The sequence below is a fragment of the Panicum virgatum genome, chromosome 4K (genome assembly GCF_016808335.1).
Source record: "Panicum virgatum strain AP13 chromosome 4K, P.virgatum_v5, whole genome shotgun sequence".
NCBI lineage: Eukaryota > Viridiplantae > Streptophyta > Magnoliopsida > Poales > Poaceae > Panicum > Panicum virgatum.
The window spans coordinates 6929687-6950918 of NC_053139.1; the positions used below are offsets into that span (position 1 = coordinate 6929687).

The following is a 21232-nucleotide window of genomic DNA, read 5'->3' on the forward strand; positions in this document are numbered from 1 at the left end:
TGAATTTTTTAAATCTAATTAATCTATAATTAAATATTATTTATCAAGTAACATCAAAATATAATACAATACCAAAACTAATAATTTTCACCAACTAAACAAGCCCAAATACTACTTTTCCACACCTCCATCTCTCGCCGGGAGATGCTCCTGCGCTAACACAAGCATATCATCGAAGAAATAAACGACATGACATCAGGACAACAACTCGCTTGCACCAAAAGCTCACACTAAATGACTTTGACTCTTCTTTATCAGTCACTCCGTGCAGTGGGGCCGCTGTCACACGTTTGGTTTGGCGCTTCCTGCCGCCGCTTCGCGCTGTCCGCCGTCGTCGTAGGCTCGTAGCTTCGCTGCAGCTCGTCCACCAGCCGCCGCAGCGCCAGCCGCGACGTGCCGCCGTCGCCCACGGCCGCCTCCCCGACGCGCTCGGCCCTGGCGCGCATCCCGCGCCCGGCCTCGCCGCCGCCGTCCATCAGCTCCCGGACCTTCCCGGCCACCTGCGCCCTGCCGACCAGCTCCGGCGGCGCGTTGGCGCCGGCCTTCACCCCCGCGCGCACGCCGGCGCCGAGGACGTTCACCACGTGCTTCGCGTTCGCGGCCTGCTCCGCCATCACGGGCCACGTCAGCATCGGCCGCCCCGCGGCGAGGCTCTCCAGCACGGAGTTCCAGCCGCAGTGGCTCACGAACCCGCCCACCGCCGGGTGCGCCAGTACGCGGCGCTGCGGGACCCAGCCCCTGGCGATCTTCCCATCGGGCCCCGCGTCCACCGGCGGCGACCACGCGCCGTCCAAGCACCGGACGGCCCAGAGGAAGGCGTGGCCGGAGCCCACCAGCCGGTGCGCGAGCTCGTCGAGCTGCGCGGCGCTGACGTGGACGTGCGTGCCGAACGACACGTACACCACCGACCCGGGCCGCTTCGCCGCCCGCTCGTCCAGCCACGGGAGGCACCCTTCCGGGTCGTCGTCGCCGTCCTCCTCCTGCGACTCGCCGGCGGCGAGGAACAGCGGGCCGACGAGCCAGGCGCGCGCCCCCGGGAGGTAGAACGACTCGAGGATCGCGGCGTAGCCCCCGTCCAGCGCGTCGAAGCTGTTCACCAGGACGCCCCAGCTGCGGTAGTCCCAGTCGCGGACCTCCTCGAGCAGGAACCGTGTCACGGGGTCGTCGGGGTCGGCCGCCTGCGCCACGGCGTGCGGGACCTCGTCCTTGGTAATCGTGAAGCCCTCCGGGAACCCCGGCACGGGGAACGGGCCGCCGTCGTCCTCGGCGATGCTCCCGGCCGCCGCGGGCGAGCGCGTGGCGAGGGAGAAGCAGAGCGCCAGCGAGAAGGCCGACATGCCGTGGAAGGTGATGCGGCGGGCGCCGGCGTCGGTGGCGACGCGCTGCGTGAACCCTAGGAAGAAGTCGGAGACGAGCGCCAGCGGCGGCGCGGGCAGGGAGGCCAGGTACCCCGCGAAGGGCTCCCGGAGCATCGCCGTGGCGCGGAGGAACGCCGGAAAGAGCGAGGGCGAGGGGAGCGCGTCGGTGGACTCGACGCCCGGCGGCAGCTCCGGGTGCGCGGGGAACGGGAGCTTGACGAGGCTGACGTGCGCGGGGACGCGGTGGCGCGCGAAGGCGAGGTTGCCCGGCGTGGTAAGTACCGTGACGCGGAGGCCGCCGCCCCCGTGGCGCGCGGCGAGCGCCGAGGCGAGGTGGAGGAGCGGGATCGTGTGGCCCTTGGCCATGAACGGGAACACGACGACGTGGTCGCGGCCGAAACCGGCCGGGGCGGCAGGACGCGCGGCTTCGGCGGTGGCCATGGAGTGGAGACTCATCTGTGGAGATGGCGGGTCTAGGCTGCGGACCTTTGTTTTATGAGGCTCGTGTCCTGTGCGCGGGATGACTATTGATGATGTCGACGTGACGGCATAGATGATGGACATGTTGAATTGCTGTATACGATGAATACGGAGATATTTGTGTACCGCCATTGTATTGAAAATTCAAAGGTTCCTACCGAGAAGTCTGGTTTGGTCTTAGGTATTGTCTCGTCTAAGCTTAATCAACCTGCAATTTATTTAGATTAGAGTTTGGTTAACTACCATAAGTCAAGCAATACTATGGAAACTTCAATCTGAGTCATTGGATCAACATCCAAGGAGCATGGAAGATTGATTAATTTTACAATCTGGACCCGCCCTTAGATTGGGTAATTACATTTTTGCAAATCCCCCTCCCACCTCTTTGCGCCCATCTCCTTGGATATTGATCTGATGGTCCAGATTGAAGTTTCCATAGTTTTCACGGATATATTGGTTTGCACCTAATACGTTCCCTAGGGATCTCAAAAAAAAAACCCCATGACCTGCACATCATACGCTCATTTCTTTGGCTAAACTTTGTCAAAAATTCGTTGGCTATATATTTTGTATCTGACCACGCTTTGTCTAATCTATAAGTTGTGGCTAAGACGCTAAGTCAATTCAGCAATTCATTTTTCATTATAATGACAAGGAGAAAACATAGTCTATATACATAGTACAGTTTTGCGGTCTAAGCTTATGGACTATTGAGCGAGCAAGATTAGAATCTCAAAAGTGACAATAGTACAGTTTTGCGGTCTAGTAAGTTTATGGGAGCAAGATTAGTAATCCCAAAAGTGACAAATAGTAATCCCTCGGTGGTGGAACGGAAGAGAGAGAACCAAGCAAATACCCTAGGCTGGATTGAGCCTCATCCAAATCTAATTGGACTTTAGCATTTCGATTCTACTGGGTCCTGTTTGGTTTCCTAGCACAAATAAAAGCACTTTGCAAAACTAACTTCATAACCCTTGTGCTATTTCAGAAGAGAAATCTAATGAGGCTTTTGACCGTATGATTAGAGGATAATACTATAGTATTAATGTAGCCAATCATGAATTAATTACTGTCGTTAGATTCGTGACGAAACATTGCACCCATCTTTAAAAAAATTTTACAAATAAATTTTGTTAATATTTCATGCATGCAAAATTCTTTTTGTAGTGAACCAAACGGGACCTAGATTTAGAACTAATTGACTATGAACATCCGTTTATTTGAGATCAAGTAGAATTATATTCTATTGGATAAAATTAGGGGATAATCCAAACTTTGTTGGACTAGAGCAAGGGAGCGCTCGATAGGAAAATAAGCAAGCCCAGACTTAGAAGGAAAAAAAAAAGTAAGCCCAGCCCACAAGAACCGTGCTGTTTTCAGCTTTCCCTCTCGTACAAGGTCCAGCCCCACCTGACAACGGCGATATATCAATCCTTGCGTGATCCCGTCTTCTCGCCTTCTCCGCCTCCGCGCAGCGACGCTCCCCGGCTACCCCGCCCCATCCGCCAGCCCGCTGCCGGCAGCAGCCTCCCCTCCCCCGCCGTCGCGCTTCCGGAGGAAGCAGATCGGAGAAGGTGAGCTTCCGAATCCTCTCTCTTCCCACCCCTGACCCTCCCCCTTGTTCTTTGTTTTTTTACCCACAAAGCCCTAGATCTGGTGGGTTCGTGCTCGCCTCGTCGCATGCCGCGGCGGATTTTTGTCTTCGAGCTGTAATTTTCGGCTGGATCCGAGCGATTTGGTCGTTTGATTTTGCCTGGCGCTCTCGTCCTCTACGTTTTTCTCGCTGGCTTCGCGGATATCTGATTGGCCTCGGTGTCGCTTTGCGGCGGATGGTTTGCAGGTGATCGGCTGCGATGGCCCGCTTGTACGTCGGGAACCTGGATCCTCGGGTGACGGCACGGGAGCTCGAGGACGAGTTCCGCACCTTTGGAGTTCTTCGGAGGTCAGTGCTCTCGCCCCAGATCTCTCATCTCTGTGCGATTGGTTTAGCGCCTCTTGGAATCCCATATTCCTATGTGTTTTTATGTGCGTCCGTTTGGGCAATCCATAAGGACAAATAAGGACTTAAGAATTTGTCCGTTTGGGTGATAATCCTAAGCGCAAATAAATAAAGAACTCGTTTCGAGGCAGAAGTTTCAGGGCAGTCCTGTGTTTCAAGGACAATTGAGAGTCACATGTTGTGTATATGCAAACCCTCTCTTAGCTCACCCTATGGATCATTCTGACATTCCCTGTATTGTATATTGTTCCACTAGTGTGCTCAGTATATATCACCTCATCCCATGCATCATTCTAACATTCCCAAAAATTTGTACTGTCCGTTCATTGTGTGACAACTATTTGTTTGCTAGGCCCTTACGTGGCATAATCTTTTTAAAAATTCACCAGGGATGATCTTAGGATAGCTTATCTGGACAAACTGAAAGTTATGGTCTGTTTTCTGAACACCAAAGAATATGATGATGTTCTAGATCTGTAATGTCCCTAGTACTTCTTGCAATTTTTCTGGATCATGAACATTAGGTGCACGTATTTTGCCTTTGTGACCATATATGCTGTTTGATGCTGATGATTTCTGATACGTTTTTTCCCCCAAAATTTTATTTGTGGAAGCAGTGTTTGGGTTGCTCGGAAACCACCAGGCTTTGCATTTGTTGATTTTGATGACAAGAGGGATGCTGAGGATGCAATCCGTGATCTTGATGGTATGTTTTGAACATATTAAACCTTTCTCAGCATGTTCTGTTAGATGTATATGCCATTTTCCTCCATTTCAGTCTTAACTGTCTTTTGGTGAAGGCTATGTATGTTCTTGGTGTTTTTTTTTGTGAGGAATATGAATTGCTGTTAATTACATCTTGATTATATGGAATTATGATTTTGGTTTTTGGATCAATGATCATGGGCTTATCTGTTCTATCAGATGCTGACCATTGTATTGGAAAGTAGGAAACATTAAAAATGCTTTTTCTGATCACAAATAAGTGGAATGTGTGGCCATCAGTATTTAAAATTTCAAGGAGATTAACAACAAAGATTTGGGCAACTATATTTATCATAGAAACAACCTTTCATAGCTTATGACTCATCTTTTTAAGTTAATATTGTTTCTATAAATATTTCTAGTCAAAGTGTCCAATTGATGATCATGTTCATCTCCTAAACTCCTAATGGAGTTGTATTTTTCATCAGTCAGATGAAGTAATATATGATTGAGTTCAACTTATTTGATCTTCTGTTAGCATTCTTTTTGTTTCAGGGATTACATTCCGGCCAGCCTTATTTTGTAGTTGAGGGTTTCTATATTTTTGTGCACATGGTCCTCTACTGATGTTTCAATCCTTGTAAAGCTAATGATACCTCATGTATTATGGTTTTATAGGCAAGAATGGATGGAGAGTTGAGCTATCACGTAGTGCCAGCAGTGGTCGTGGTGGTCGTGATCGGGGGTATGGTGGATCTGAGTCTAAGTGCTACGAGTGTGGTGAGACTGGGCACTTTGCTCGTGAGTGTCGTTTGAGGATTGGTTCTGGAGGTCTAGGCAGTGGAAGGCGCCGAAGCAGGAGCCGCAGCCGCAGCCGCAGCCGTAGTCCCAGATACCGCCGGAGTCCAAGTTATGGAAGAAGGTAACTGGAATCAATGTTGCTTACTGTTATGCTTGTTTTGCCCCTGCTTTACTGACTCTTTATGTATATCAGTACATATCCATCTACCTTGCTATAGTGATTATAATCTATATGATGTTGCCAAGCTAATTTTCATCATTTTGAATCTTCACACATGATGACACTGTCTAGTTTGTTCTTTTTTTGGTTGATTTGCATGTGGATCATTCTCTCTAGGGGAGCTTTTAAATTTCACTCTGACCTTATTCACATTCATCCACATCCTCCGGGCTATGTGGGATTTGAGTGATGAATGATAGCAGATTTGTGTATTGAGCCAGCAAAAATAACATCCATACTCTTATTTACATTGGTTTACTATACAAATATGTTCTTGCACCCTTGACATGTTAATTACGTAAGTTGCATAGTGAAACAATGAATCTGATGAAAACATTATCTTTGCGAACAGAAGCTACAGTCCTGCAGCGCGCTCTCCAAGGCGTCGTAGTGTGTCACCAGCCCCAGCTCGTGGACGCAGCTATAGCAGGTCACCGCAGTACAACCGTGCACGGGAGACATCTCCCTATGATAACGGGTAAGGCAGATTTTAGTTACCTTTTTTTAATTCTTAGGCACTGAAATATTGATGCAATTTCACTATTGCCAGACACCGCCGCAGCAGGAGCTAGAGCAAGATATTTGTGTCTGACGGATTGCTCTTTGGCCCGTCAGCTATAATCAATAACCTACTTGAAAGATCCATTGCCGACTGCTTGACTTTTGGTTAAGGTTCTCATAACTTTTATCTATCTTATTATGCCTGTGTTTACTTTATAATCAGTAGTAAAACATATTGGTGGGTGTATCTATTGAACTAAGACCAGCTGTCTTTTCTTGTGTGGTATAAAGGCATCGTCCTGCACTGCTTAAACGACTCGGCCGACTACGGCTCAGTTATGTCTTCATGGTTTTGTTCTGCGCTCTTCATTCTTCGCACGCCCTCGCATGCTTCATTCAGACAAATGCCGCATGTTAGTCTGCCTACAGCTCCTCTTCATGATCCATTTGCCTCGTTGAAGATGCTGCGCATCGCAAAGCAGTAATGATCTTCCTTCTCATACCATTTGGTAAGGTTTGATTGTGCTGACTAATGCAGCATCTGGTAAGTTTCTCCGTAGGCTGGGTCACCGTAAACTGCTCCTGGTTCAGGAACTGCAGTGTTTAGATGGATGACTCACCTGTGCATCACGTATAATGCCTTGCTTCGGAGAAACCAGGTAAGTGAGTGCCAGAAAGATAACTGACCAGGCTGATTGCTACATTGAGTCGACTTCTGGCTTTGCTCCACGTTTGCCACATGCCACCACGCGTTGCCTGCCTTCAACAGAGGACGACTGTTGCAATCAGCACAGGAAGTCTTCTCGCCTTCTGCCTCGTCACTGCATCATCCTGATCGACATTCTTCATAGATGCCTGCTACGAGCGCCTTCCTGATTGGTGTTCTTCATTAGAGCCCGCGATGAAGCCAAATCATACGTCTATCATATGCTGTCATTTTCTGGTTATTTTTGCAGATGATATATTACCTTCAGCTTATAATCCTGTTGGATAGGTTAAATGTTGGGACTAAAGATGGTAGAATGTCGGATGCTATTGGATATATACACAAATGGTAGATACATTCTGGTAACCATCAGTTTGACAGTTTTGATAACTGTTCGCGCCCTGAATTCGACCACGCTGCTCATGGTTGCTATCTGTGCTTCCATGTTTCTGATCCAGTTTATCGTCCTTGTTGATGGTCGCTGTACGGTGCTATCATCAACGTCGTCCAGCAATCCAGCAGGTTTGCTTGATTACAATCACCAAGGTCTTGAAGGTGGTTGGCTTGCTGAATCAGGCGTCTCCTGGGCAACGGCCAGGCGTTATCCTCGGCAACGTTTTTGCCTTCCGCGTCTGTTTGCTTGCGTAGCTGCAGCACGTATTTTGCGTGAGCTGTTCAAGATGTGACACGTAGGGTTGGAAGAAAAATTCCTCGCTAGTTCGCTCGACTCGCTCGTTAAAGGCTTGGCTCTAGCTCGACTTGTTTTATAACGAGCCAGTTTGTTTTATAACAAGCCAGTTTGATTTATATCGAGCCAGCTCAAGCTGCTCGCGAGCCATATCAAGTCAAATTAAATCTCAAACAAACAATTAAAATTGACTCGACCCATATATCCACACCTCCTTTGCAACTCGGTCCAGTCCAAACTGTGAAACCTTAACCATCCACGGTCCACCACCAGTCCACCACATCACGCACTCACGCATGGTCTTCTCTTCGCACTTTCCGCTCCTCCCGATTCCCAGCCGCCGCCCTGTGGTGCCCCGTGCCTGCTGCCGCCTTGCGGCCTACCCCTCTGCCTGTGCAGCACACGCGGACGCGGCAGCACCCGCTCTGCACAGCAGGTCAGCAGCCAGCAGCGCCCTCGCCCTGTTCCTCTGTTCGCCCACTGCCCTACGCGCGCGGCTGGCCGGCGCCACCCTGCGCCGCTTCCTGCTGCCGTCGCCGATGGGGTAGAGGAGAGGAGCACCAGAGCCGAGCTCGAGTTCTAAAATATCCCTGAAATGTGTTTTTGGTTTTGGCTCGCGAGCCAAACGAGCTGGCTCGAGCTCTTTAGCGAGCTGAGCCGAGCTAGTATACTGGCTCGTTTGTAAAACGAGCCGAGCCGAGCTGTAACGAGCCGAGCTGGCTCGATATCCAGCCCTAGTGACACGCAACTTTACTGCTGGAAAACAAAGCAAAGGAGCAAGTCCAGGTCTACTGCTACTGGTGCGGTGGGTTAGCTGTTGCACCGGTGGCGTTCGGCTCCATGGACGACGGGGGCGTTTTTTCCTCCCTGTGCGCACATCATGCTGTGAGTTAATTGAACACTGGGTACAGGTCATGTAGCGTTGACACGAAAAAATGGGTGATTTTCCTGGAAGTATGCGATCCAATCGACACGTACAACGGAATATCTCTGTTGGTACACGATACATTACAGTTGCCATTGTTTTTAGGACTTGTACAGCTATAAGTTGACACATGACAGAGTCTTAGCCCCCACAGAACCGCTCGGATGAACAGCTGCACGTGCAACCTATTCAAGTGCCACGACAAAGAATAAACGACTGCGCAAACTAAACGCGTGGGAGGAGAAAAACAAGAAATCAAGCGAAATAAACATTCGTTATAAACACAACTTAAAATATCACATGCAATAAGACCTTTGTCACAATAAAATCAACGCAAGAGTGATAGAGGGGGGAGCAGTCCTCGGCCCTTTTTTTCTGCTTCTGCCACGCTTAGATTATAAGCAAAGCGAAGATTTTTTTGCTTATCGTTTTCATTTCTTGCTTACCACATTAGTGAAAATAAGTGAGATGTTTGGTGGAATTATCGCCTATTTCCATTGGTAAGCTGATTATAATAAAAAAACAGATAGGACCGTCAAATGCAAAGGGGAAGCTAGGAAGTGGATGCACAAGCACAACTTCTACTATATGGTGTCGTCCTAACCTTATGTGCGTTATACTGACCATAAGTATTTTGATGAGTCATCCTACTTCATGGCTTTCTCAAGACTATGCAATCCCTAAGTGGTAAGGAGTTTTAATACAATTATAGTATTAATAATAGTTGTGCTTGTAAAATACCCTAGTACAAAAGCGTGCTGTCTTGTACATCTACACAATCACCAATAAATTACTTTGACAGTTATAACTACTAATACAAAATGAATTCATAATATTAAGAAATCGAAATGTGCTGGACCTTTTCAAAGCAACATTGGATACACTATTTTAATGATCCAACCGAGATATTGTAGTCAACACGACAGTATTTTAAGATTACAATTAAACTACCCAACCAAACTGTACTTTTAGCATCTGCATAGCCGTGCATGTAGATTAACTGTGCTCGATTTCTTCAAAAAAAAGAAAAGATTAACTGTGCCTCGCATCTGAAAGTCTTTAGTGATTTTTACAACAGCTTTCCTGTTTAATTGGTGAAAAGTTGTTGGTTTTGGTACCGTAGCACATTTCGTTGTTACTTGACAAATAATATTCAATTATGGACTAATTAGGTTTAAAAAATTCATCTCGTTGTTACTGTATAATTAGTTATTTTTCTAACTGCATTTAATGATTACATGTGTAAACAGGGCCAGGTCAACAGTAACATCTTCATATTACCCCCTAGCAACAACCATGGACTTTCTTCAGTTCCTCTCCTCTCCAAGACTCGACTACACCCGGTAAGTCCGACCCAGTGCACGGACACGGTCTACTGTCTTCTCCCCCGGCAGTTCTCGCTTTCCAACTTCCGTTCCCTGTCGCTTCCCTCCCCTGTCCACCTTCCCCTCCCCTCCCCTCCTCGAACTCCGCGCGGGTTGCTGCGATTCCCAGCGTCCGAGCGAGCACCCCTCCCCGCCTCCCCGGTCTCCTCCCCGACGAAGGACCGGCCTCCGCCTGCTCCAGCGCCGGATGAGCGAGGAAGGCGGTTTCTTGGGCGAGCTGCCGGTCAGTGTAGCGGCCTGACTCCATGATGTTCGGTCCGAGGAAGGTGGAGGACGAGATGGCGCTCACGAGGCAGAGGACCGTCAGGTGAGCACAGCGCGAGGACTCGGTGTTTCCGTGTTGTTTTGCCGTTCAAGGTCTTTGCGCGTGGGGTTGGAGATTTTTTTTTTCGGGGTGGGGGTTGGGTTTGTTGATTGGAGGTGATCGAAAGCATGGGAAAAGGCGCAATTTTGCTACGAATTTTCGTGGTTTCCGAGGGTGTTTGTCAGGAAGAGCTCTTGCTTGGGGTTGGAAAGTTGGTTGGTGTCGTGCTTTGCAGTCTTCCTTTGAGAATCTTGGAATTGAGCGTTTTGTTTTGGTTCCTCGAATTGGAAGCTAGCATAATTTGTTTTTCTAAAAGGAACCATGCCCTTTTATTTTTCTCGAAATAACTAAAAGTATTCATGTTGGATGATCCACTAATTTGCTAGCATTTTTTCGAACTAATCTGTTCACTGATTATAAAGGTTTATCTTTCGTGTGAGTAGGATTAGATAGAGATTGGTGCCAAATAGATGAATGAAACAGGAATATTATTTCATTTCTGGCTGTGCTTATGGGTTATGAATGGATGGCTCATCGCTGATAGCCTAAATGATTACTGAACCATCTTTACTATTACTAATGAATATTATTTCATTTCTGGCTGTGCCTATGGGTCATGAATGGATGGCTCATCGCTGATAGCCTAAATGATTACTGAACCATCTTTACTATGACTAGCAAATATGCCCGTACGTTGCTACGGTCGAAGATTAATGCATACATTATTGCTTATTGCTTGTTTTAGAAATAGTAGAGATAGAGATTAGGATTTTGATTGATGGACCAAGAAATCATTGCTTGCTTTAGAAATAGTATAGATAGAGATTACTAAATGGCAATTCTAATTCTATCTTCATTCCCAGATTCCGTGATGAGAGGGCAAAGCCAACTATACCCATCCACCAGAAGCAGCAGGGCCTAGCTGCTAGCAGGCTAGGCTTGGGAAGTTCAGGGGAAAACAAGATTTTTGTTTCAGGAGATGACTTATGGTACAACAAGATTATTGATCCGTCAAGTGATTTCATCCTGACATGGACCTATGTTTTCCGTGTATCATGCTTCATTGCTCTATTCATGGACCCTCTGTATTTCTATGTGCCCAAAATCTTTTATGCCCCAACCACTTGTGCTGGCAAGGATAGACACCTGACCGTCATCGTTACTGTCTTCCGATCAATTGCCGACCTCTTTTATGTCCTACAGATGATAATAAAGTTCAGAACAGCCTATGTTAATCCGAGCTCAAAATTAGGGGTTTTTGGTCGAGGAGATCTCGTCATAGATCCGAAGGAAATCGCAAAGCAGTACCTCAGATCTGACTTTATAATTGATTTAGTAGCTTCATTGCCTTTTCCACAGGTAATTTGGTTCCTTTTCAGAACTGAAAACTGCAATGCCTTTATGATATGCTGTGTAACTTTGTTCTTGTTGTTTTTCCTTTGATTGGCTGCCTTTGGGTTACCAAAATAAATTTTCTTTCTTCTCATTTACTATTGCCCTCTGGCAGGCATGCACACATACTCTCTTCTGATTTTTTTTTTAAACATGAAACGTGGTTTCTCAGTTTTTTACCCTTAAATATTATGCACTTTAGTTGAGAGTTTGTAGATGGTGAAGCTGTCTGATAGCTGATGTTTGAGTTATGTCTGTTACCTGACTAACTGATATACCTGTCTTTTCCTTTCTTGCAGATCATTATTTGGTCTGTGACACCAGCTATCAAATATTCTTTGTCTGAGCATAGCAACGACATACTGCTTCTGGTTGCTCTTGTTCAGTATATTCTAAGATTATACCTCATGATTTCCTTGAACAATAAAATAGTCAAAACGACTGGAGTTTTCGCGAAGACTGCTTGGCAAGGAGCTGCCTACAATCTTCTGTTGTATATGATTGCTAGCCATGTATGATACTTATATCAGTAATACTTGCACTGTTTGGTCACTTCATATCTTGAAAATTTTCATATTAATTTTAGAGTGCTACCATTTTATTCTACAGTGGAACTTCTCATGATGTAGTTTTCTTCTTTCAGGTTGTAGGAGCACTATGGTACCTGCTAGCCTTTGATCGCCAGATCACATGTTGGAAAAAGTATTGCAATGATGAGACTGATTGCGAGACTTGGTATATGGACTGTGGCGTACAACAAGATCTGAATTGGAATGGAACCTTAGTCTTTTCTATCTGCGATGCTAATGATACTGACAATCCCAATTATGACTACGGTATGTTTGAGTCATTATTATACAACAGAACTCCTAATCAGAGCTTCCTGAAGAAGTATTTCTATTGCCTTTGGTGGGGCTTGCAGAATCTAAGGTATGCCTTTATCTAAACAAATGTTCTCTGAAAACGTCATGACTGTTTATTTACTACTCGAGGAAGTTCAAAAGGTAATTATATTAGTATTATCTGTTAAAGTGAAGCTTCAGAGACAACAAAAGCAGATCTATGTTAATGGCTAATATGAATTCTAGCTTGGATTGTGCATGGGAAAGAAACCCAAAGATATTATAAGAACAGTGAATCTGACAATTGGTATGATGATCATAGTACATTTCTAATATGCTCTGTGGCACTCCATTCTCTCTCTCTCTCTCTCTCTGGACAGTTGCTATGGCCAGTCATTGTTGGTGAGTACCTATCTTGGTGAGACGCTGTATGCTATATTCGTGGCGGTGATTGGTCTTGTCTTGTTTGCGCATTTGATTGGAAATGTCCAGGTACTTTTATCTACTCCTAGCTTATTGCTTACTACACGTGCAAACTGAGGAATATAAATCTGAGATTTTGGTTTTGATATGCTCACAGTTTCCCATTCACTGTATGATTATTTGTACAAGTGTGTGTGATATTGTCATAGTGGTTTGAAATCTTCAAATCTTTTGTCTTGTTTCGAAGTTGGTACACTGAAATCTTAACAAGTTAATTATACTGAACAAGCTCCCCAATCCCAATCCCATTATGTCGAAGTATTAGTTAGATTTTGTTTTCGAGGGGTAATGCCAGCAGTTCTTTTACTAGGAAAATTCTGCTTATCAAATCTCATTATCTGCTAGACCTATCTGCAATCAATCACTGCAAGGGTTGAGGAGTGGAGAATAAAGCAGAGAGATACTGAAGAGTGGATGAGACATCGTCAACTGCCCCACGAATTACGGGAGAGGGTGAGAAGATTTATTCATTACAAATGGCTTGCAACTCGAGGTGTGGATGAAGAATCTATATTGAAGGCTCTGCCTGCAGATCTTCGCCGTGACATCAAGCGCCACCTTTGCTTGTATCTTGTTCGTCGGGTAAATTAGCTTACTACCTTTGCCATCTCAGTTTTGGCTAGCAAACATAGATGACAGTGTTAGCTGGCATATCTTTTATGAAGTTTTCATGGAGAATTCATAGCCTCGCGGATATCTTATGTCCGAGTATATTATTAACCTTTTATATTGCAATCCTGCAGGTCCCACTTTTTTCCCAGATGGACGATCAGCTTCTAGATGCCATATGTGAGCGTCTTGTATCCTCCTTGAGCACAGAGGGAACATATATTGTCCGTGAAGGAGACCTAGTGACTGAGATGCTCTTTATCATTCGTGGTAAGCTGGAAAGCTCCACCACAGATGGTGGCAGGACGGGTTTCTTCAACTCAATCACCCTCAAACCTGGTGATTTCTGCGGCGAAGAGCTCCTTGGATGGGCTCTCGTCCCCAAGCCTACCGTCAACCTGCCATCATCCACTCGAACAGTTAAGGCGATTCTTGAAGTGGAGGCGTTTGCTCTTCGAGCTGAGGACCTCAGGTTTGTCGCCAGCCAATTCAGGCGCCTCCACAGCAGGAAGCTGCAGCACACGTTCAGGTACTACTCTCACCACTGGAGGACCTGGGCTGCGTGTTTTATCCAGCATGCTTGGCGCCGCCACAAGAGGTGGAAGATGGCCAAGGACCTGAGGATGAGGGGGTCGTTCTCCTCCATGACATCGTATGAAGATGATGCCTCCCCAGAACAGAAACTCAAACTCAGGAGAGGAGTCAGCATCATCAAGGAATTGCCTAAGTTCAGGAAGCCTTCTGAGCCGGACTTCTCAGCAGATCATGATGAGTGAGGGGTAGCTTAGTAGCTGATACATCATACATTATTTGGTAAGGCAAGATGGCTGTTTCTGCTGTGAACAGATACTGCCTCGTTGGTCTTCCTGGAAACATGCACTGGTTGGGAGCTGACAAGTTACTATTGTGGATGAAACTTTCTAACATCTGGGCATCAACTAATATATGGCGAAACAGCTAAGGAGCTGGGCAGTCAGGGTTTCAGTGTCTGAAAGTAATGAAGAAGAAGAGAAGACTGTTATGTTGTGAAGTAACTTATCCGTATGGCAATTTCATTGGATATGCATTCAACCGATTGTTCATACTGTACGTACGCGTGTAGTTGTGCTTGGGCAATAGGGACCTCACCTTAAGAGTGGAAGATTGCTGTGTTGGCTGGCTGAGCAGATTTTACTTCAAATGGTCAGGGCTTCAACTATTCCTTTTTTACTTCAAATGGCCAGGGCTTCAACTATTCCTTTTTTTTTTGAAAGTGTGTAAATTGCAGCGTTAATTGTTTGTTTTACACCTATAACACCATACCCGGCTTGGTTATTAGTTGTGATATTTGCGGTCAGATTAACAAGAATGAAACAACGTGCAGATTCTTTTTTTTATTTATGTTCCTGATTTTGTTCCAGTTGAGTGGGGAAGTCACAACAAGGTGATAAAAGTACGCAAGACTAACGTTGTGAAACCAGCAACAAATAGGCATGAATCCTTCGTCAACTCCAAGCAGCACCGGCAGTAAATGAACATGATGATGCCTACCATTTCAATCCGATTCTTCTTCTTTTTTTGGGGGGGGGGGGGGTATTTTTTATCATCCAACTACTAACAGCGTCCAATTTTGGACATCAAACTTGAAAACCTGATATCTTTGATTACCACTACCAGACTATGAAAACCAGATAATCTGATTCTGACCCTGTTATCTAAGATATCCAGTTCGACGGTCAAAAATGAACTTCTTCCTTTTCCCCATTGCCTGAACAATAGAGCACATAGTTCAAGCTCGACGAACTCACGTCAGGAGTATTCAACCGGGCACAGACAGAAGTATCAGCGATTCAGTGACAAAGCCACAAAGTAGGTAAACAGGACTGTTTCTTGACGAAGAAGAGCTCCAGAAATCTGTCCTGCAGCTTCCTTCGCGCACAGTTCCTGGTGCCACGATCTCTCAATCAGCTTCTGGATCAACTTCACAGGCCAAGCTGATTATTTTTTGTGTAATAGCATCTTAAGCATAAAATTGAACTGAGAGTTCAGTATAGTCAACGCATTGAATCGTTTTGCCACTAGAACTAAACTACTGCTACTACAAATTCAAAGAATAGGTGCCATATATTTCCATCATAGGACAAATGTAACAGATTGCACAATTCCATTTCCTCCTAATAATTGTCTTTGGTTAACAGCACACCTTGTTCATTGAAGCACAAAAGGCTAGCTTACAACGGAATCCTATATTACTATCAACTACAAGATAAACAACGAAACAAGTTCATCTAGCAAATAGTACTATGTATCAGCTGCCATAGGATCAAGAAAAGAAGCAAGTTCTCTAACAAAAGGACGCAGTATGGTTGCTTTCCTTCCACTCCCTACTTGTTGACTCCGTTGCCAGCATCCATTCATCCATCTCCCTGAAGCTGATTTGACTAGCGGCCATCCCTCTCATACTCGCCTATCTGCTTCTTGATGATTGATGGGTGACTCAGTGTGCTCGGCGCTGCCAAGGCGTTCAAACCATGTGTGCAACCTCTGCAGCGACATCGACCTAGTGCGAGACGCTGCAGCCCTGAGCTTGTCTCGCTCCTGGTAAACGAAGATGCTAAGGTTTATGAGAAGGGCAAGGCCAGAGGTCATGCCAGTAATGAGGAACAGCCCACCAAAGTTGCTGAAGCTGAGCCTGGACGAGTTGATGCCGCCGCTCTTGCTCTCACAGGCTCCTGGGTCACCGAACCATTTCCTCTCTATCCGCGCCATCTCCTGCTGCACTGCGGGTGTCATGATGGCATGTGATACGTCGTGCGCCATGGGTGACCCTATTGGAAAAGCCTAAAACAATGTATTGGAAATCAAATCCAATCCAGTTTTTTTCACAGTACACGAAATATCAAATTGATTAGTGGTAAAGGGCTTACAAATCCAAAGCCTCCCCACTTGTAGGTTGGGCCAACCATGGTGTAACCTTCACAATACTTTGACAGGAATATCTTTAGGTAGGGGACTTCATCAACAATTGCAGAGACCCCTCCGTTCCCTGATCCCCTTTGCAGGGCCTCAGCATACTCCTCTACTGTGACATAACCCAGCAAGTCCTTCTTGTGGAAGCCCATTTCCTCCAGCCAATACTTCACAGTAGAACCACTTTGGTACCCCACACAGTCACCATTTCTTAGAAGATCTTGCACGCTAGTCACAGTTGGCTGGAGCCGCTGGACTGTCAGCATTGATGTCAAACTCGCTGTATAGCTTGAGGTCAAGATAAGCACGACGAATACCCATATGATCACCACAAATCTTGATAGGTTGCTCTCCAGCTTCTCCTCTAAAATCAACAAGTTATAATAGGTAATGATTTAATCAATCCTCTTTAGCAGCGAACATGGAGGAAATACTTACTGTGGGAGAAGACAAGAGTCGAGAAGGCAAAGTAGAAAATGATGCCAAATTGTTGCCAAGGTGTGCCATGGAATTCAGGGTTTATTCGGTGCTCAATTGCCCACACAACAAAACCTGTTAAGAAGAAGAAGGCAAGGCTGGTGATCCAGAGGGTACTAGTCAGTGGCTGTAGGAAGATCCACATGCTCCTGCTCGAATCTTTCTTCAGTGCCACGATCATCGACAGCCCTGTGTCGGTGAAGGGCATTGTGAAGGCCACCTTATTCATCCTGCTCATCGAAATCGTCGTGTCACCAACCATGACATCAGCTTTCTGCAACAGTCACTGCCAGTTATTGTTCACAGAAATCACCTCAAAATTTTCTAATGGCAATATTAAGAATGTTTATCATGTCTGCACTAACCTTTTCAAACACCGAGAAGATTTTCATAACAGATGTTAGCAGTAGATGGCACATATTGGTAGGCCACAGGATACGGTAGGTTCTGTTAGATAATTACCCTTGCTCTCGCTTGTTATCATGCTTGAACAGTAGTGGGAGCTCCTGCTCCTGTGTTTGCCATGCCTGGTCTTTTGACTTGGGCGGCAGATGACTGTAGCATATAGTAGTGGCTGCAAGTTACTATATGGCAGCATGGTAGCAATAGTTGTAGCAGTAGCAAGTAATAGTAGAGGCTGCATTACACTGTAGCCATACCCTGTACATTGAGTGGCTGTGTCCATAAAAAGGAGAGCAGCTGCAACTCACAAGATTAAACAGCTCCACTTTGTGTGCTCTTCCTGAGTCCTTCTTCTTCCTCTCATCTTCTTCATCCACCTGCAAGCAAGAGGGTGTTGTGTGTGTGTGTGAGGGAGTGCCAACAAGTGGTCTCAGAGCTTGAGTGTTCGAGCTTGGTGGCCATGGCTTCCCTGGATCGTGAGCATGGGCGCGGGCGTTCTCAGGAGCGTGGCCGTGGGCGCCAGACGACGTACGTCGTGAAGAAGACGGTGCGGGACGTCGGCGGCGCGCAGTACCCCATGCCGAGTGGGTGGTACTGATGAAGGTGATGCTCAAGGCGAGGCGCCTGTGGGCACCGCTGACGAAGAAGACGACCAGTCGGCCATGGAGGCCATCCTCAAGTCCGTGCCGGCAGAGTACGTCGTCCCGCTCGGCGCCAAGGACTCCGCCAAGGAGGTGTGGGAAAGCTTGGAGACGATGCGGCTGGGCGGCGACCGTGTGCGCAAGGCAAAGGCGCAACAGCTCAGGCGGGAGTACGAGGCGATCGCGTTCCACGATGGAGAAGCCATCGAGGACTTCGCGCTGCGGCTCACTTCTCTGGTGAGCCAGCTAGCGCAGGTCGGCATCGACATCGGCGAGGAGGAAGCGGTGGCCAAGTACCTGTGGGTCGTGCCGCCCCGGTTCGCGCAGATTGCGCTCTCAATCGAGACGCTGCTCGACATGAGCACGCTCTCGATCGAGGACGTCACTGGGTGGCTCAAGGCGGTCGAGGACCGCGCAGAGGCCCCCGCCCGCACGACTGCCGGCGGCCAGCTACTGCTCATGGAGGAGCAGTGGGCAGCGCGCCTGCACGAGAGGAAGCAGGGGGAGGGCTCCTCTGTTTCGCGCAGCGGCGGCGGAGGTGGCGCGCACGGCAGGCGGCGCGGCAAGCCACGGCGGAAGGCGGAGGGCGCCGGCAAGGACGGCGGAGATCGTGCCGCTGACAAGGATCGTTGCCGCAATTGCGGCAAGATCAGGCACTGGACCCGCGACTGCAAGGAGCCGCGGCGCCAGGAGCGGGCGCATCTCGCCCAGGATGACAAGGAAGAGCCTGCGCTGCTCATGGCGCAGGTCTGCGCAATCAACACCGAGGCAGAGGACCGCGACGGGCACGTCGAGCTCGACGAGCCGCGCACGCGGGTCAACCTCGGGCGAGCAGAGAAGGAGGCAGAGGAGATGTGGTACCTCGACACCGGCGAGAGCAACCACATGACCGGGAACCGCACGACCTTCTCCGAGCTCGACACCAGAGTCGTCGGTACCGTAAAGTTCGGGGACAACTCCGGTGTCGACATCTAGGAGCACGGCACGGTCGTGTTCCAGTACAAGAATGGCGAGCACAAGGCGCTGACGGATGTGTACTACATCCCCAAGCTCCAGAGCAACATCGTCAGCATTGGCCAGCTCGACGAGCGAGGCTGCCAGGTGCTGATCGACGGCGGCATGCTCCGGATCAGGGACCGCGAGCGGAAGCTGCTCGCCAAGGTCGAGCGCGGCAGGAATCGCCTCTACACCTTGGCGCTGCGCATTGCACACTCAGTGTGCTTGGCGGCAAGGTGCGACGATGCGGCATGGCGCTGGCACGCGCGCTTCGGCCATTTGAGCTTCGATGCTCTGGCCAGGATGGCGCGGCAAGGCATGGTGCGAGGGCTGCCACTGATTGAGCATGCTGGCGAGCTGTGCGACAACTGCCTTGCCGGGAAGCAGAGGAGGCTGCCGTTCCCCAAGAAGGCGAGTTACCGCGCTGGCGATACCCTCGAGCTCGTCCACGGCGACCTCTGCGGGCCAATCACGCCGGCAATGCACGGCGGGCGGCGCTACTTCCTGCTCCTGGTGGATGATTGCAGCCGCTTCATGTGGCTGCACCTCCTGTCGAGCAAGGATGAGGCGCCGACGGCGATCAAGGAGTTCTAGACGCAGGTGGAGATGGAGACGGGGAAGAAGCTGCGCGTGCTGCGGACGGATCGCGGTGGCGAGTTCACCTCGATCGAATTCGGCCTCTACTGCGCGGGACAGGGCTTGGAACACCACCTCATAGCGCCGTACTCGCCTCAGCAGAACGGCGTCATCGAGAGGAGGAACCAGACGGTGGTCGGCATGGTGAGGAGCATGCTCAAGGCCAAGAGGATGCCGGTGGCGTTCTGGGGCGAGGCAGTGAGCATGGCGGTGTTCATCCTGAACCGCGCGCGCCCCCACCAAGAGCCTGAAGGGCACGACGCCATTCGAGGCTTGGCACAGGAGGAAGCCGGACGTATCCTTCCTCAGGACATTCGGCTGCGTCGGGCACGTGAAGAAGACGAAGCCCAACCTCGCCAAGCTGGAAGACAGGAGCACTCCTATGGTGTTCCTAGGGTACGAGCGCGAGAGCAAGGCTTATCGGCTCTATGACCCAGCCAGCATCAAGGTGGTCGTGTCCCGCGACGTCGTCTTTGACGACGCGGCGTGCTGGGGCTGGGAGTCCGGCAATGGGGAAGCGACGCCAGGCGGCCTGAGCAGCTCTTTCACCGTCGAGTACATGGTGTACTCCGGTGCGGGGGAGCTGGCTCATGACGAAGGGGAAGCAGCACCCTCAAGCGAGGCGCAGGGGGCACCCTCGAGCGAGTCACAGGGGCACCCTCGAGAGCGGCACAGGGGGCACCCTCGAGCAAGGCGCAGGGGGCACCCTCGAGAGCGGCATAGGTGACACCCTCGAGCGAGGCGCAGGTGACACCCTTGAGAGCGGGGCAGATGACTCCGATCTCCGCCGCAACGAGCACCATTTCGTCGATTCGCTTCATCACACCTCCGCCGAGCGCCTCCCCGAACATCGACACTGATTACTCAGGCAAGCCACTCCGATTCCATCTGGTGGATGACATCGTTGGCATGGGGAGTCCGCCCGGGCAGGCGGCCCATGTGCTGGACGACCTCGAGCTGCATCTGGGCAGCGCAGAGGAGCCACCAAACTTCGCCGCAGCAGAACAGGAGGCACGCTGGTGGGCGGCGATGCTGGAGGAGATGGCGGCGGTGGAGGAGAACCGCACCTGGGAGCTGGTGGATCCGCCGGCCGGTTGCCGACCAATTGGGCTCAAGTGGGTGTTCAAGGTGAAGCGGAACGAGCGCGGCGAGGTGGTGAGACACAAGGCGCGGCTCGTCGCCAAGGGATTCGTGTAGCACGAGGGCATCGACTTCGAGGAAGTCTTTGCGCCGGTGGCGCGCATGGAGTCCGTGCGCTTGCTGTTGGCGCTGGCGGCGGTGAGGTGCTGGAAGGTCCATCACCTGGACGTGAAATCGGCATTCCTCAACGGAGAGCTCGCCGAGGAGGTGTACATGCAACAGCCGCCGGGATTTGTCATCGCCGGCGAGGAGCACAGGGTGCTCCGCCTGCGCAAGGCCCTGTATGGGCTGCGTCAGGCACCACGCGCGTGGAACATCAAGCTCGACGCCAGCCTTGCGTCGCTCGGCTTCACCAAGTGCGCCACCGAGCACGCCCTCTACACACGGCGGTCGAAGGGAGGCCTGGTGATCGTCGGCGTGTACGTCGACGACCTCATCGTCACCGGAGCTGAGCAGCGGGACATCGACGCGTTCAAGGAGCAGATGAAGTCGATGTTCCGCATGTCAGACCTCGGTCTGCTCACCTACTACCTCGGCATTGAGGTGGAGCAGACCGGGAATGCCATCATGCTCCGCCAGAGCGCCTACGCGAG

General features: G+C 49.3%; 4 protein-coding genes across 7 annotated transcripts; 2 read left to right on the top strand and 2 right to left on the bottom strand.

Moving 5' to 3' along the window:
• Positions 1 to 1848, bottom strand: LOC120702864 (UDP-glycosyltransferase 73B5-like). Its single transcript, XM_039986821.1, has 2 exons — positions 213 to 1848; positions 1 to 155 (listed from the first exon to the last, which is right to left on the bottom strand). The coding sequence occupies exon 1, from the start codon at positions 1812 to 1814 to the stop codon at positions 255 to 257; it is 1560 nt and encodes a 519-aa protein (XP_039842755.1). The 5' UTR covers positions 1815 to 1848; the 3' UTR covers positions 1 to 155; positions 213 to 254.
• A 1405-nt stretch (positions 1849 to 3253) lies between these two features.
• On the top strand, positions 3254 to 7160 carry LOC120702866 (serine/arginine-rich splicing factor RSZ21A). 2 transcript variants are annotated; one of them, XR_005686565.1, is made up of 7 exons: positions 3254 to 3412; positions 3679 to 3780; positions 4455 to 4543; positions 5221 to 5464; positions 5916 to 6041; positions 6114 to 6235; positions 6356 to 7160. XR_005686565.1 is itself a non-coding variant. In XM_039986824.1 (6 exons), the coding sequence occupies exons 2-6, from the start codon at positions 3692 to 3694 to the stop codon at positions 6133 to 6135; spliced, it is 570 nt and encodes a 189-aa protein (XP_039842758.1). In that variant the 5' UTR covers positions 3254 to 3412; positions 3679 to 3691; the 3' UTR covers positions 6136 to 7139. The 2 variants fall into 2 exon arrangements, 1 of the variants encoding a protein (XP_039842758.1); XM_039986824.1 differs by having other exon boundaries at positions 6114 to 7139.
• Positions 7161 to 9730: 2570 nt separating this feature from the next.
• On the top strand, positions 9731 to 14774 carry LOC120702865 (cyclic nucleotide-gated ion channel 17-like). Its single transcript, XM_039986823.1, has 7 exons — positions 9731 to 10075; positions 10936 to 11431; positions 11764 to 11976; positions 12108 to 12394; positions 12687 to 12798; positions 13135 to 13371; positions 13533 to 14774. Exons 1-7 carry the CDS (start codon positions 10014 to 10016, stop codon positions 14172 to 14174), a joined length of 2049 nt encoding a protein of 682 aa, XP_039842757.1. The 5' UTR covers positions 9731 to 10013; the 3' UTR covers positions 14175 to 14774.
• Positions 14775 to 15515: 741 nt separating this feature from the next.
• On the bottom strand, positions 15516 to 17439 carry LOC120702872 (glutamate receptor 2.8-like). 3 transcript variants are annotated; one of them, XM_039986833.1, is made up of 4 exons: positions 17190 to 17439; positions 16786 to 17098; positions 16305 to 16711; positions 15516 to 16218 (listed from the first exon to the last, which is right to left on the bottom strand). In XM_039986833.1, the coding sequence occupies exons 1-4, from the start codon at positions 17241 to 17243 to the stop codon at positions 15835 to 15837; spliced, it is 1158 nt and encodes a 385-aa protein (XP_039842767.1). In that variant the 5' UTR covers positions 17244 to 17439; the 3' UTR covers positions 15516 to 15834. The 3 variants fall into 3 exon arrangements, with proteins under 3 accessions (XP_039842767.1, XP_039842769.1, XP_039842770.1); XM_039986835.1 differs by having other exon boundaries at positions 17287 to 17430; XM_039986836.1 differs by having other exon boundaries at positions 16786 to 17054; positions 17287 to 17429.
• Positions 17440 to 21232: the final 3793 nt, after the last annotated feature.